Source organism: Aethalodelphis obliquidens, unplaced genomic scaffold (genome assembly GCF_003676395.1).
Source record: "Aethalodelphis obliquidens isolate GAN/ISIS:26980383/991018 unplaced genomic scaffold, ASM367639v1 scaffold55, whole genome shotgun sequence".
Taxonomy (NCBI): Eukaryota; Metazoa; Chordata; class Mammalia; order Artiodactyla; family Delphinidae; genus Aethalodelphis; species Aethalodelphis obliquidens.
The window spans coordinates 1,293,404-1,309,448 of record NW_020837999.1 but is presented as its reverse complement, the minus strand read 5'-3'; the positions used below and the strand labels follow the sequence as shown (position 1 = coordinate 1,309,448).

The following is a 16,045-nucleotide window of genomic DNA, read 5'->3' as shown; positions in this document are numbered from 1 at the left end:
AATATGATTTATTGCATTTTTTTCTCAGTTGAAGTAGAGCATATTAAATTATTGTTCCCTATAAGATTATCAGAAGGAAGTTAATAAATTATAAATTTGAATAGAAATTGAGGCCACATTTTTCAGTATCCAACATTATATTTTTTTCTCTTATGTGTCTGAATTACCCATTTTTATTGGTTTCACTTCAGTAAAAAACTGCCTGAGACTTTTCTCAGTAATAAATTGAGCCATAGGGAATAATCCAGGTTTCTGGTAGTAAGAAACCAAGAAAAGTGGAAAGCGTGTTTGATTATAGTTATATTCTCCTTGTGACTAAATAGATTTAAAAATATCTATAGTTTGAGCTGTGATTTGAGACTTTTTATTTCTTGCTTTAACCACTATTACTTATTCTTTGACAGTATTGGTAGTAACAGTTTAGGGGTTCAGGAGGATCATTCTAGCAGAAAGTCTGCCTATGATCTTTCCTCTGTGGATGTTACCTCCCAGCACTCATCAGGGGCCCAGTCTGCTGCGTCATCTCGTTCATCTTCTTCTTCTAAAGGAAAGAAAGGAAAAAAGGAAAAGATAGAATGTAAGTGGAATTCTACATGGTAATTTTTTTCTCTTACCAGTGACTTTGTGATAGTGATCTAAAGTTATGATTTCATTTCATAAGTTAGATGAATTCTTTATGATAATGTAATTGGCTTTCATATTTATCATTACAACAATACCTTTTGATATATGACATTATAAATCTTACGCTTAGTACAAAAGGAATACATTAACAATGATAAAAAATTAAGGATTGTAGATAAATAATCATGCAAGAAACATAAATCCCTATTGATTCTTCTGCTCAGAGGTAACTACTATTAATGTTTTTGATGCCTATTTTTCCAGTATATACATAAAGTCAGGCACACTTCCACATACATTTTTATTTAAAAAACAGAAGTGAAATCATATTGTCTTGCAAGTTCTTTTTTTTTTTTTTTTGCGGTACGCGGGCCTCTCACTGTCGTGGCCTCTCCTGCTGTGGAGCACAGGCTCCGGACACGCAGGCTCAGTGGCCATGGCTCACGGACCCAGCCACTCCACAGCATGTGGGATCTTCCCAGACCAGGGCATGAACCTGTGTCCCCTGCATCGGCAGGCGGACTCTCAACCACTGCGCCACCAGGGAAGCCCTGCAAGTACTTTTTAAAAAACTTTATATCATGTACATTTCTGAGTGTTATTGAATAAATATAATACTCAAGTTTCCTTATCTATAAAATGAAGATGATAATAGATGCTTTATATGGTAATTTCGAAGCTTACATGTATAATGTGTACATCTCATTTGCTCTGTAAGCCTAGAGGTGAGAAGATAACAGTAATTAGGCAAAGGCTTCTTAAGCTCACCGGATGGTCCCTAGGGAATGATTTTGCCTCCAAAACTATTTTTTCTGATAGTAAAAAATTGCTCATTGAGTTAAGAAAAAAAGGGGGGGGAGGAGAAATCTGTAAATATAGAAAATATTTAAAAATTAAAAATCACCTGTATTCCCTCTACCTAGAGATAACCAATGTTAACATTTTTTTAGATTTTATTTTAGTTTATTGTGGTAAAATATACATAATGTAAACTTCATCATTTTAACCATTTTCAAGTGTACAATACAGTGCTGTTAAGCACATTCACAGTGTTGTACAACCATCGTCATTACCTCATTCCAGAACTTTTTCATCATCCCATTGCTGAAACTCTGAACCCATTAAGCAGCAATTTCCCTTTCCTGCCTTCTCTGAGCCCCTGTTAACCACTGTTCTACTTTCTGTCTCTATGAAATTGACTACTCTAGGTGCTTCATATAAGTGGCATCATGCAATATTTGTCTTTGTGTGTTTGGCTTATTTCATTTCACATAATGTCTTCAAATTTCATCCATGTTGTAGCATGTGTCAGAATGTCCTTCCTGAATAATATTCCATTATATGTATATACCACGTTTTGTGTATTCTTTCATCAGTTGATGGATATCTTGATTGTTTCAACCTTTCGGCTATTGGGAATAATGTGGACATGAACACTGGTGTGCAAATACTGTTTGAATCCCCACTTTCAGTTCTTTTGTGTATATACCCAGTTGTAGACTTGCTGGATCAAAAGGCATTTCTATATTTATTTTTTTGAGGAACTGCCATACAGTTTTCCATAGCAGCTACAACCTTTTACATTCTCACCAGTAGTGCACAAGGGTTCCAGTTGCTCCACATACATACTAAAATGACCCTTGTTGTTTTCTGGGTTTTTGTTTTTTTTGAAGAACAGACATTCTAATGGATGTGAAATGTTAACATTTTTAGTAAGAATCCTTCTAGACAATCAGTAGGCATATGTAAATAGAAAACGTTACATGTACAAGATCACATTTTATGTGATTCTTTTTTATGTTAGTGGGTTACAGATGCCTTTCTGTGTTAGTAAATATGGATAACCCTTTGTAGTGACTACCTAGTGTTCTGTTATTTGAATATATTGTAATTTATTTAGCCAATTCCCCATTGCTAGACATTTAGGTTCTTTTTTCTTTTTTTTCCTATTATAAACACTGCTGCATTGAATATCCTTACAAATGCATCTTTATGCATTTGATCTGGTTCTTTCCTTTAAGAGAAAATCCTAGAAGGGAGATAATGGGACACTGAGTATGCTGTGCTTAAAATTTGGATACATTTTGCCAAATAGCTCTTCAGAAAAGCTAGTGCCACTTTATATTTCCAATGTGAGAGTGCTAGGAATAGATTCTTTTTAAATCATTTACCTAGTATAATTCTCTTGCAGATTGGAAGTGTTCTGAAAGTCTTTGGCAGGAACATTAGACATCATTTTATCAACACTTCCCAAAGCCTGTCTTTTCTTGTGAAATACTGATTTAGTGCAATAGGCTGTTTCATAAGTATTCTGAGGATAAAAGAGCTCCATGGTTCCATAAACTTGGGAAAAGCCTTTAGAGTGAAACAGGTTTCTTTCTTGCAGGATTCATCAACACTTTTATTTTTTTTTCTTTTAATTTTTTACAGCTGTATTAAGGGATAATTGACAAATAAAATTGTAAGGTAATTAAAGTGTACATCGTGATGATTTGATATACATATATATTGTGAAAGAATTCCTTCCATCTAGTCCATTAACTAACACATCCATCACTATACATATATATTGGTGAGAACATTTAAGTTCTACTCTCCTAGCAAATTTCAATTATATGATACGGTGTTATCAACTACAGTAACCATGTTATACATTAGATCCTTGGACCTTATTTATCTTATAGCTGAAAGTTGGTAATCTTTTACCAATATCTTCCTATTTCCTCTACCCCTGACAACTACTTTTCTACTCTGTCCTTTTACGAGTTTGGATTTTTTAGATTCCACATATAGGTGATATTATACAGTATTTGTCTTCCTCTGTCTGACTTATTTCACTTAGCACAGTGCCCTCAAGGTCCATCCATGTTGTCACAAATGGCAGGATGTCCTTCTTTCTCATGGTCGAATAATATTCCATTGTATATGTACCACCTCTTTATCCCTTCATCCACTGATGGACGGTTGTTTCCATATTTTGGTTGTTGTGAATAATGCTGCAATGAACATCAGAGTGCATATATATTTTCGAATTAGTGTTTTCATATTCTTTGGATAAAATCCCAGAAGTGGAATTGCTGGATCATATGGTAGTACTACTTTAGTTTTTTGAAGAACCTCCATACTGTTTTCCCTTTAGAAAACTGTCTATTCAGTTCCTTTGCCCATGTTTTAACTGGATTGTTTGCTATTGAGTTGTGTGAATTCTTTATGTATTTTGGATATTAAGCCCTTATCAGGTATATGATTTGTAAGTATTTTGCTATAGGTTGTCTTTTTATTTTGTTGATGAAGACAAAATGTGGAAGTTTTTTAGTTTGATGTAGTCTCACATATTTATTTTTGCTTTTGGTGCTTGTGCTTTTGGTGTTCATCAACACTTTTAATGTGCTAATATGGATTATTAATTTTAGGATGAGGATGAGGCTATAGTATGAAGTATTTTTCAAATTTATTTGACCACAGAATCAGTTCTTCTGTCAGCATGTTACATTAGAATTGAGCAGAATATGTTTTGGGAAATGCTGATCTTGCTCAAAAATGCCGATCTTTGTTATGTTAGTGTCTCACCTAAGGTTACTAACTAGTTACTGGCGAAGCCTAGATTCTGGCTTCTAACTCCTGAATCAAGTGTACCTTCTACTGCAATATATTGTACAAGTTAAGATATCATGATATATTAAATATATGAGTATAAACAATATGATTCAGTATAGGTTTTAAAAATTATAATCTAAAACTTGGTTAGATGAAATACAGGTACTGTTTTTGGCTTTCAGTTTCCCTGATCCCTCTCACAATGCCTTAAAAAAAAACCCATATATTTTACTTCCCACAGCATCAACTTAAGCTTAGTACTTTATCCCAAAGTTCTAAGATGTGTAAATTTTTTTGTATATGCTCCATCTGGTGGTGGAAAAGATTGTCTGCATGCTCACTCAGCTCCTTCCCAATGTAGTTGAAAATAGTTGATAGATTAAAGTGGTAATCATAAGAAAAAATTATTTATCTTAATTTAACTTTAAAACATATAAATATACTTTCCTTTGGCAGTCTTTTAAACTGTGGGCAAACGTTTTCTTTGCATATAGGTCCCTTGTTTGGAGTTTAGGTCTTTCTTGCTTAGACCATTATATTGTCTACAATTTCTAGTTTTTTGAAATCAAGAACAATTTTTCAATTGTATATTTATGTTTGAAAAAATATATTAAATGATTGAAGTGTTTTTATTATAAGAGTGCATCTGTATTATGGAAAATTTAGAGATAAACAGTATTAACAGCTTGCTTCTAGCCTAGGGATCATGAATAGATTTTAGATTATAGAATCCTTTCTCACTGATTAATAATCGTCTAGATTATTTGTGTGTTTTTCTCCCCATTATGATAATGCAGTCAGAATATTTAATTCATTGTATATATCTTTACATAGCTTCCTAGGATGAATGACTATGAGTCAGGTGGAATTTCTGAGTCAAGGGCTTGGCTGGAAAATGATTTTTATATATTTTTTGAGTTGTCCTCAAGAAAGGATATATGAGTTTGCACTCCCATGAAAATGGTTTATGAATATTATTTCCTGTGTGTACTGAATGACACTCAAGGTTTCATTACTTTAAAAATATTTGCTAATCTAATAATGAAAAATGGCATCTCATTGAAGTGATTTGCATTTCTTTGATTGATAGTTGGCTTTGATATTTCTCATATGGTAAGACTGTTCTCCTTTTTCCTTTTTTAAACCAAATTTTAATGAAAAATTGTTACCTTATTACTATCACTACAGCATAATATAGCATAATTTTTAAATTAACCTATTTTTTTATTGGTAAAAATAGCTAACATAAAATTTGCCATTTTAACCATTTTTAAGCATACCATTCAGTGGCATTAAATTTATTCACACTGTTTGCAACGAAGTTTCACTACCATAGGTCTCCAGAACGTCTTCATCCTCCTGTACTGAAACTCTGTACCTATTAAACAGTGACTCCCTATTCCTCCCTTTCCAGCCCCTGGCAGCCACCGTTCTACTTTCTGTCTCTATGAATTTGACTAGGAAATTTAACCATTGTTAGGTGTCCAGTTCAGTGGCATTAAGTACATTCACACTTTTGTGCAACTATCACCATTTTATCCATCTCCACAACTGTTTCTTTATCCTAGACTGAAACTCTATACCCACTAAATAATAACTCTCATTTTCTCCTGCCTTTAGCACCTGGTAACAGCTGTTCTACTTTGTGCATCTCTATGAATTCGCCTACTCTAGGACCTCATATAGGTGTATGATCATACAGTATTCGTTCTTTTGTGACTGGATGGCTTATTTTACTTAGCATAATGTTGTCAAAGTTCATCCATGTTGTAGCATGTGTCAAAATGTCCTTCCTGGGCTTCCCTGGTGGTGCAGTGGTTGAGAGTCTGCCTGCCGATGCAGGGGACACGGGTTTGTGCCCCAGTCTGGGAAGATCCCACATGCCGTGGAGTGGCTGGGCCCGTGAGCCATGGCCGCTGAGCCTGCGCATCTGGAGCCTGTGCTCCTCAACGGGAGAGGCCACAACAATGAGAGGCGCACGTACTGCAAAAAAAAAAAAAGAAAAAAGTCCTTCCTTTTTAAGGCTGACTAATGTTTCATTGTATGTATATACCATGTTTTGTTATTGCAGTCATTGTTGAAGGACACTTGAGTTACTTCTGTCTTTTGGCTATTGTGATTATGCTGCTGTGAACATGGGTGTGCAGCATAATTGCTTTTTTCTTTACTTTTCCATTTTCTTTTGATCTTTAACCATATATCTGCATTAAAAAAATTTTTTTAACTGTCATTAAAATGTGCACATGATTCTTTTTTCTGCTTTTTTTTTTAACCTAGCAAATATTTTTCTGTGCTGCTATTGAAACATATCATCAAGATGAACAATGCCCTAGACTTAGAGTCATGAGGCCTGGATTTATGTCCCATTTCTGCTATCGACTGTGTATCCTTAAGTTATTTAGCCTCATAGATCTCTAGTTAACCTCATCAGCAAATTAATTATATGGTACCCACTTCATAAGGTGTTTAAGAGCAATAAGGTAATATATATGCAGTGCATTTTAAATTACAGAGTGCTATTTAAATATTCAAGTTACTATTATCTATATAATATAGACAATTCTATTGTTGGAAATGTAGGTTGAAATTTATTTAACTTATTTAACTTATTTTTGGCTGTGTTGGGTCTTCATTGCTGCGCACGGGCTTTCTCTAGTTGCGGTGAGCGGGGGCTACTCTTCGTTGCAGTGCTCGGGCTTCTCATTGCGGTGGCTTGTCTTTGTTGCAGAACATGGGCTCTAGGCACGTGGGCTCAGTAGATGTGGCTCTCAGGCTCTAGAGCACAGGCTCAGTAGTTGTGGTGCATAGTTGTTCCATGGCATGTGGGATCTTCCCAGACCAGGGCTCGAACCCATGTCTCCTGCATTGGCAGGCGGATTCTTAACCACTGCGCCACCAGGGAAGTCCCGAAATTTTTTTAATTTTAAAGTTATGCATTGAATGTCACGCACAATTTGTGTTTTGTTTGTTTCAATAATCTCCTTAAGATACCCCTGTAAGTAAGATTATTCTTAGAGAATATGAACAGTTTTATGAATCTGGCTACTTAGTTCTTGCCATAGAGTTTTTTGAAAGGATTATGGTAGTTCAGTTGGCAGTTGATACCATTTTTCGCTTACCTCTGGGTTTTATCCTTAAAAAATTTCCTTTTGGTTACTTTTTTATAGGGATAGAATAGTACTTCATTCTTGTTTAATATGTTTGTCTTTCTTTTTAAACGTTTGATCTAAGAACAATTTATTTTTTAATAGCAAGTGGGAGATATTAATGGAAGAAATTTCACTTTGCTTAAATGGAAGCAAAGAATGAAGAACTGCTTTATCTTACATATGAAAAACAAAATTTTTTAAAGTCCATTTTAAGATAGTCTGTACTTTTTGTTATTTGTACTTTTTGTTATTTTATTGAAATCTAGATATCAGTTATCTCTCAGTAGCTTCTAATATTGGGAATCAGTTTTATAAGAAATTTACTTTACAGGGCTAGATTCACTCACTGGAAATATTCAGAACTCACTTCTTGACGAAGAAAAAGTACACTCTAGTTCAGAATGTGGCTCTCATCAAGGAAAGAAATCTGGGACCAGTAGCAAACTTTCTGTTAAAGATTATGAGCAGACTCTTGACACTGATAGCACTTTGGAGGATCTTTCTGGGCATTCTTTGAGGTAAAGTAATGCATATTTTATACTGTAATTCATATTTAATTAAAGTTACAATATCATTGATGTTCAGAGAATTCACTTAATAAATTTATGGTTTTTTGTGGTTTTGTTCATAGCTCTAGTCGTTATCTATATTTTAGAATATAGTCATCTCTCACCTAAACAATTACAACCACTCCCACAGGAATTCTCTGCCTCTAGCACAACCTACCTTTCTATTCTAAATGCCATTGCCACAGTTGTTTTCTTGACTCAGTCCTTTGACCAAGCAACTACTCTCCTTAGGGTACTCTGGGAGCTCACAGTTACCCCAGAGATCAACATTAAGAGCTTAACTTTATTTGAAGTGTTATCACTAGGCTACCAAAGACTATCTTATTTCCTTTGTTTATACAGTTTTCTTCTCAACTGTATTCTTCCACTCTTTAAACACAACCACTTAGTGTTCTTTTGGTATCATTGTTTATTTGTACCTCTGAACTTTTCTCTTCTGCTCAACTTATTAGATGACTCAAGCAGATTTTGAAGTCTCACTCTTACATTGATTATGGAACTTGTACACTCTGTTTTTTTACTTCTTTTTAATATCATATATTATGCACTTAGCCTATTGCTTACACATAACTATTGCTTTATGTACAGTTCCTACTCTGTCTCCATGACTTTTTATCTGCTGCACTGGTTTTGTCCTTCTGGAAATTTAAGCTCTGAGAAGACATGAATATTTCTTTTTTATTTTAAAACTATGTGCTTTTTCTAGTACAGTGTCACATACAGATAATCATTTTTAATGCTTTCATGTTGCAGATAATGCTGTATCATTAATACCATCGTTGCTATGTTTAAAGTTGAATTTTAATTTCTTTGTCAATGATTTTGGAATTCAGAAAACTTCACCTTTCCTTAAGAGACACTCTGATGATTTAATTGGCAAAATCTACAAAGTTAAACATTTCTGAAACAGAATCCATAGCCAAATAAGTTGATAAATGCCCCATACTGTAGTCTAGCCCCCCACTTTTCCACCTGTGGAGATTCACAGTGGATAAAACAATTTGAGGTTTTGATACAAAGGAGTCCAGATTTTAAAAAAATTATTTAGCCTATTTTTTTCTTAACTTACATGGCTGTAGACACTGTCTACACACTCTTTCCCTTTGTTTCCTTTTTATTTTTTGGAAAACTTAACTAACATCATTGGAAACGCTAATCTGGGGAAGTCTCTGCAGAACAAATATAAATTCATCTTGTAAAACCGTAAGGTGAGATTCAGACAGAGTAGTTTGTTTTGATGTTGTGTTGGAATTCTTTCATGGAGATCTATTAGGAGACAGAAGTAATGATAATTCTTTTTATGTTCCATAAATGAAATTGTCAGACTGTTAAAAATGTATTTCTCTAAACCGTCAGTAGAAAATTAAAGGTCACTGAAAACAAGTGAGTGCCTCTCAAGACTACTTTTATTCAAATATTTAAATGCTGGTATAAGAGAAATGTTTACCTTTGAAAACCATCTCATAGTTTTATTAAAGCTAAAAGTAAGCTTGCTTTAGTATGTTGAAATATGCTAACTGCTAACATGCTTTATAGGGTATTTGAGTAATTTAGTCAGTAAATAAATGGTTAGTGCAAGGCAGCATGCTTCTTGTTATGAGAAACAATACCTTTAATGAGCATAATTTCTCAAAGAGGGGCTAGATGTGTGCCTTGTGTCCTTGAGTTGTTTTCATCAAATTGCTATGACAGGTTACTTCTTAGAAAGTTCAGGAAAGAGCTATAGCATTAAAAAGTGGACAGAAACAAATGGACATATATAAAGTATTTAGAGATGGTTAGTATGAAAAATTTTTGCTGTGACTTTTTGGTTAAGAGGAATAACGAGTAATTTTTGTCATTTAAACATTTTTAACACAAAATGGTATTTTATTCTCTTTCAGAGATATATTTTAAGATGTTTTTTATAAAATAGGCTTGACCTTGCCTTTTTGTATGGTTGTAATTTTATTGCTGTATAAGCTCCAAGTATTCTAGAGGATTTTGCCTGATACTACAATAAGTGATTCATGATAAATGTACATTGTAGAGGAAAGAGTTAAGTGCCAATTTAATCAAGAGACTCCTTTTCCATATTATTTTGGGCAGAGTTTGTCCCTAGCTTGTTCCCCACTGTAAATCTAGCAGTAAGAGGAGTATTCATAGTCATTCACTCAGCATAGCGACTCTGTTAAATGAATAAATGCCTGAATCACAGCTTTTTAAAGCTAATGTTAATAAAGTTATGCATGTTGTTCTTATTAATTGTTTAGATGGTTCTTGAAGTAGTTTTCCTTTCTATAATGTCTTTATGAAACAAAACTTCTAGTGTCTCATCAGACAAGGGAAGATCACAGAAAACTCCAACTTCTCCCCTATCTCCAAGTTCCCAGAAATTGTTGCAGTTTGACCTTCCAGGAACTTCATTAGAAAGATCTAAATCCTCAATAGTAGTGACTCCAACTATAACAGGATTTAAGCCTAATGCAACTTTTGCTGATACGAACCTAGCTGCCAGCAGAACGACAGAGATGGCTTCAACACCAGGCAAGTAGATGCATGTAGCTGTAATTTAAAAAATAAGGTATTAATTTTTTTCTGAAAATTTCTTTTCTTTCAATTAAACCATAGAGAAATATTGTTTCAAGTGAATGCAGTTACTTTTTGAAAACAAAAATTGTGCCTGAAAATAAATATTGAAAAGTGTGAGAGATTCAATAGTGGTGACTTTTCCCATTTTGCCAGCATTATTCAAAAGACACTTGAAAAATGTATCCCATATATGTACTCCTAAGTGTTCATAGGTATATATGTATTATGTACACATGCATGTATGTGTGCTCATCCACACACAAAAGAAGTAACTATTAAGAAACATTGTACTAATAAGTCACTCTCTTTCCTAAAGAGGAAAGCAGACTTGTTTTTGGACCTTAAAATGAGAAATGAATTTTAGAAATCTGAGATGTAATTTCATGGGAACTTTGATATTTGACAATTATATGCCTTCCAGGTTCTAAGCGCTTTTCTCCTGCTGGCCTCCAGCATCGTATGGCAGCAGAACTCAGTTACTTAGGTGCCATTGAGGAGTCAGTGCGCCAACTATCAGATGTAGAAAGAGTTAGAGGCATTTCACTTGCTCAGCAGGAGAGTGTGTCTCTGGCTCAGATCATAAAGGTATTTGTGGAGTTTTCTGCATTTTTTTCTCTTTTCTTTGCTATTTCAAATACTTTTAATGATGAGTTAAAAAAACAACAACTTTAACTTGCCAAGTAGAAAAAAATAGTCTGTCATACAGTACCTATAAATAACCCTGAGAAAAACTACCATATGCTAAAAAGATAATTAAACATGCAGTATTTGGCAGCAGAACAATAATACAATCATTCTCTTTCAAATACTTCATTTTCCACATTCTCTGCATTTTTCATGACTGTGAAAATCAGCTTATCAAACATTTTCAGTATTTTCTCTTTTTTGTGACAGGTCAGAAATGGTTGAGCTTTTGTTTCTTTGTTTTGTTTTTTAATACTTTATTTGTACTAAAAAGAAAAGTTTCTGAGATCTAAGTATTTGGTAATGCCAGGATAATAGGACTTTCCCTTAGCTAACAAAAATCCAGTGTTCCTTGGTGGGAATGCTATTGGTATATATATTTTTAAACTGAGGTAGTATTTAAATATAATAAAATACACAGAATTTAAGTGTATAATTTGATGAATTTTGAACATGTAACAACCATCCTAATCAAAATATAGAACACTTCAGTCACCCAGAAGTTTTACCCAGGCCCCTTTTCAGTTAATCTCCCCTCCTAGAGGCAATTAGTATTCTGATTCATATCACCATAGTTTATTTTTGCCAGTTCTAGAACTTCATAAAATGGAAGTATACTTTGTACTCTGTTGTGTTTAGTTTATTTTATGCAATATAACGTTTTTAAGATTAATCCATGTTATTGCATCCATGGTGTTGCTTTTGGTTTTTTTGCTGAGTAACATTCCATTGATGAATATATCACAGTTCATTTATCCATTCTCCTGTTGATGTACATTTGTATTAATTCCAGTTTTTGGCTACCATAAGTATTCCTGCTCTGAACACTTTTTTGCAATGCTCTGTATACAACACGTATTTTTATTTTTCTTGCCTAAATACCTAGGAGTGTAATTGCTTGGGTTAAGTGTATGTTTAACTTTATAAGAAACTGCCATTCTGTTTTCCAAAATAGTTGTAACATCTTATACTCTGACAGCAATATATGAGAGTTCTAGTTGTATTATATCTTTGCTATCATTGTGTATTGTAGTGAGAGTGAAGTAGTATCTCATTGTGGTTTTAATTTGCATTTCTTTTATGATTGATGAGATTGATCTTTTAGTATATTTATTGATCAAACTTACGTCTTCTTTTGTGAATATCTGTTCAAATCTTTTGCCTATTTCATGATTGGGATGTCTTACTTATTGAGTTGTAGGAGTTCTTTATATATTCTAGAAACAAGTCTTTTTCAGATATATCTCAAATATTGCTTTTCATCCTTGATTTGCCTTTTCATTTTTTTAAACTATGTCTTTTGAAGAGCAGAAGATTTTAATTTTGATGAAATCTAGTTTTTAATCTTTTTCTTTTATGGGTAGTGCTTTTTGTATTCTAAGAAAACTTTGCCTGCCCTAAGATATTAAGGTACTCTAACAAAGATATTCTTTTATTTTTTTCCCAAAGCTTTATAGTTTTGGCTTTTATATTTAAGTGTGTGAACCATTTCAAGTTAATTACAGGTTGTGAGGAAGGGGTCAAAGTTAAATTCTTTCCTCCCATATGGATGTTTGGTTGTTCTAGCACCGTTTTCTTCAATTACCTTGGTACCTTTATCAACATTTAAGTAATCATTTATGTGTTGGTCTATTTCTGCACTCTGTTCTTTTCCATTGACTTATTTGTCTAGTACCATACTGTTTTTCTAGTACCATACTATTTTACTATAGCTTTATTAGTACCATGCTATTTTTGTTTCTTTTTTTCAATTAAAAAAAATTTTTATTGGAATATAGCTGATTTACAATATTGTGTTAGTTTCAGGTGTACAGCAAAGTGAATCAGTTATACATATGCATATATCCACTCTTTTTTAGTTTTTTTTTCCCATTTAGGCCATTACAAAGTATTGAGTAGAGTTCCCTGTGCTATACAGTAGGTCCTTATAGTAGGTCCTCTATTTTATATATAGTAGTGTGTATATGTCAATCCCAATCTCCCAATTTATCCCTCCCCCACAATGAGTCTTGAAATCAGGCTGTAATTACTCCAACTTTGTTCTTCTCAAGATAGTTTTGGCTATTCTACGTTTTTGCATTTCTACATAACTTTTAGAATCAGTTTGTCAGTTTCTACAAAAAATTTTAAAAGCCTGGTGGCATTTTGATTTGAATGACATTGAATCTATAGATCAGTATGAGGAGAATTCACATCTTAGCAATATTGCATCTTCTAGTTCATGAACATAGTATCTTTTTCTGTTTGTTCAGGTTTTTAAATATTTCTCTCAGCAGTGTAATTTTCAGTGTAGCGGTCTTACACATTTTAAAAATTATTCTTAAATATTTTATGTCTTTTGATAATAAATGATTTTTTTTAAATTTCATTTTCTAGTTGTTCCTCTTAAAATACCAATAGATAGTTCTTTTGTATGGAACTGTTCAACCTTCCTACATTCCTCCCAATAAATAACAGTAGTGCTGTCCATTCATCGTGACAGTAAAAGCTCTCCAGACATTTCCAAATGCTCACTGGTGGACAGTGGAGAGGGGCTGATACCAACTTTATTAAAAAAATCACTGGATTGAGGAAATGCAGTTGTCATTGCAGTTGTCATCCTTTCCTTGAGATCTGAAAAACCACTGACGTTATCTACCATTTTAGGGATACATTATATCTCTGGGTTTTCAAACACGGACAGGGCATTGTATGACTTTATATACAGCCTTACCACCTTTAGAGAACCTATATTATTTAGCACTATACCAGAAGAAATGAAAATATATAAATTTATAGATAACATCGTATGGAATAATTGTAAGAAAGAGTCCTGTTAAGAAGGAGACATTTTGGAGGGCAACATTTTTATGAAGCTGCTCCTTCAAAGTCAAAATAAAGGAATCATAAAATTGTGAGGGGTGAAGCATTATCTTTATTCTTATATTTAGGATGTTTTAATCTCCTCCAAAGAGTTAGGTACCATAGCTTTTCTTTTAAACCAGCTTTTTGATATGAGTTCTTAGTCGTGCATGTCTTGGAAATTTTTTATATTACTCCATTATTTGATACACAGTAGGTGGTCACTAAATATTTAGATAAATGGTAAATGGTTGATGTCTCCGCTATTTCCTGTCTTTCCTTTAGGCTCTGATTAGTTGCTTCAAAAGATCTGTGTTAGGAAAACAGCATTCTATTTAATTTAGTTTCTGCACTGAAATAGTTTAGTGTCTTAGAATTAATAGTTGATCATTTCTTTATTTTGAAGGCACAGCAGCAACGCCATGAAAGAGACTTGGCCCTTTTGAAATTGAAGGCTGAACAAGAGGCTCTGGAGTGTCAGAGACAATTAGAAGAAACCCGAAGCAAAGCAGCTCAGGTAGCTTCTTTTGCAAATTTCTATCCTTGAAATCACTTTAGTATTCTTTTAGTTATATAGGAATAAAAAGGAAAGATGTAAATAATGTTTTAGTACATTATACCACATGAGTTAATTTCATGTCATTTGATTCTTGTAGCAACCCTGTGAGATTAAGTAGTCAAGGCCTATCCCCAGCTTAGAGGAATGGAAACTGAGGTACACAGTAGTTACTTGTCTACAGACACATCAACTTGTGAACAGTGGAGTTAAGACTTAAACTTCAGCAGTGATTTTAAGATTCCAGATTTTAAAATCTAAATTTTAAGACATGAAATCAAGATAGTAGTCAAAGGTTTTGGGTTTTTTTTTCCTCAAGGCATTTGATCCATGAAACAAATTTACAAGTTAAAACTAATGTGGGTGGGATGAGACTGAGACATAAAGTAAGTTCTCTTGTCACCCTCTTTTATTAACAGGTCCATGCGGAATCATTGCAGCAGGTGGTTAAATCACAACGGGATGTAACTGAAGTCCTGCAGGAAGCAACTTGTAAAATAGCTGCTCAGCAAACAGAGACTGCTCGCCTGACCACAAATGCAGCACGCCAAATCTGTGAGGTGAGAGCCACCGAGAACGCTTTTCCTTTTAGTTCTTTTTAGTCAGTCTGATTACCTTTGGTCTTAGCAGTCATGGGTTTCTAACATCTAGCGAATGCATACTTTTGATAAGTGACTTTCAATGAGGGCCATACCCTATAGAAATGAGGCATCATTTATTGTAGTGTGTTGTCCATGTGAACAATATAGGGGGCAGAAAAAAGATGCAGAAGAACTCTATATTTTGGCCCCTGAGTAAGCTTTTTAAAAAAATATCAATTTTATTGATGTGTAATTTACAAACAATAAAATATATCCATTTTAAGTATACAGTTTTATGAGTTTTGACAGATAGATATAGGTATCTATATATATTTCTTTATCGTATCTATCTATTCCTCTGAACACCACCATAATCAAGAAATAAAACTTTTAAGAGTATTGGAAATATTCTTTCATGCCCTTTGCAGTCAGTCCCCAATCTTAGTCCCATGGAGCCATGGATCTGTTTTGTATGAAGATGTTTCATTGTTACCCAGAGTGATATTAGTGTCCTTTTTTTTTTGATTATACCAAAGATAAAGCCAGAAATAGTTTTACTGCTTTCTCTATATAGGATATCATAATCTATAAAGTTACAGTTTATTTTAGCAGTTACTATTTAGGACTGTTTGTGAAATGATTCTGTTATTTAAAAGCCATGAACCTACTATAATGATGGGTACCATGGGGTTGTGCAAATAAGTATAAAGTCTCTTTTCTCAAGAAAATTTTAGATTACAATTAACAGAGATTTCAAAAACACTTCAATTCGTCAAAGCAGTGATTGAATAAATACCAAATGAATAATACATGGCAATAATGGCTAAGCATAGGGAAGATGTACTTCACATTGTTGGTCAGAAAAAACTTAGG

At 33.6% G+C, this 16,045-nt stretch overlaps 1 protein-coding gene across 4 annotated transcripts in view; it reads left to right on the top strand.

Annotated features, from left to right (window-relative positions):
• The window catches only part of CEP350 (centrosomal protein 350), a 139,927-nt gene that overhangs the window by 41,424 nt on the left and 82,458 nt on the right, over positions 1-16,045 (top strand). For all 4 annotated transcript variants that reach the window (XM_027086155.1, XM_027086157.1, XM_027086154.1 and 1 more), the window contains 6 exons: positions 405-577; positions 7,702-7,888; positions 10,248-10,465; positions 10,932-11,095; positions 14,442-14,552; positions 15,011-15,151. In XM_027086155.1, coding sequence (XP_026941956.1) covers positions 405-577; positions 7,702-7,888; positions 10,248-10,465; positions 10,932-11,095; positions 14,442-14,552; positions 15,011-15,151 — 994 coding nt within the window. The remainder of the gene's footprint in view (positions 1-404; positions 578-7,701; positions 7,889-10,247; positions 10,466-10,931; positions 11,096-14,441; positions 14,553-15,010; positions 15,152-16,045) is intronic.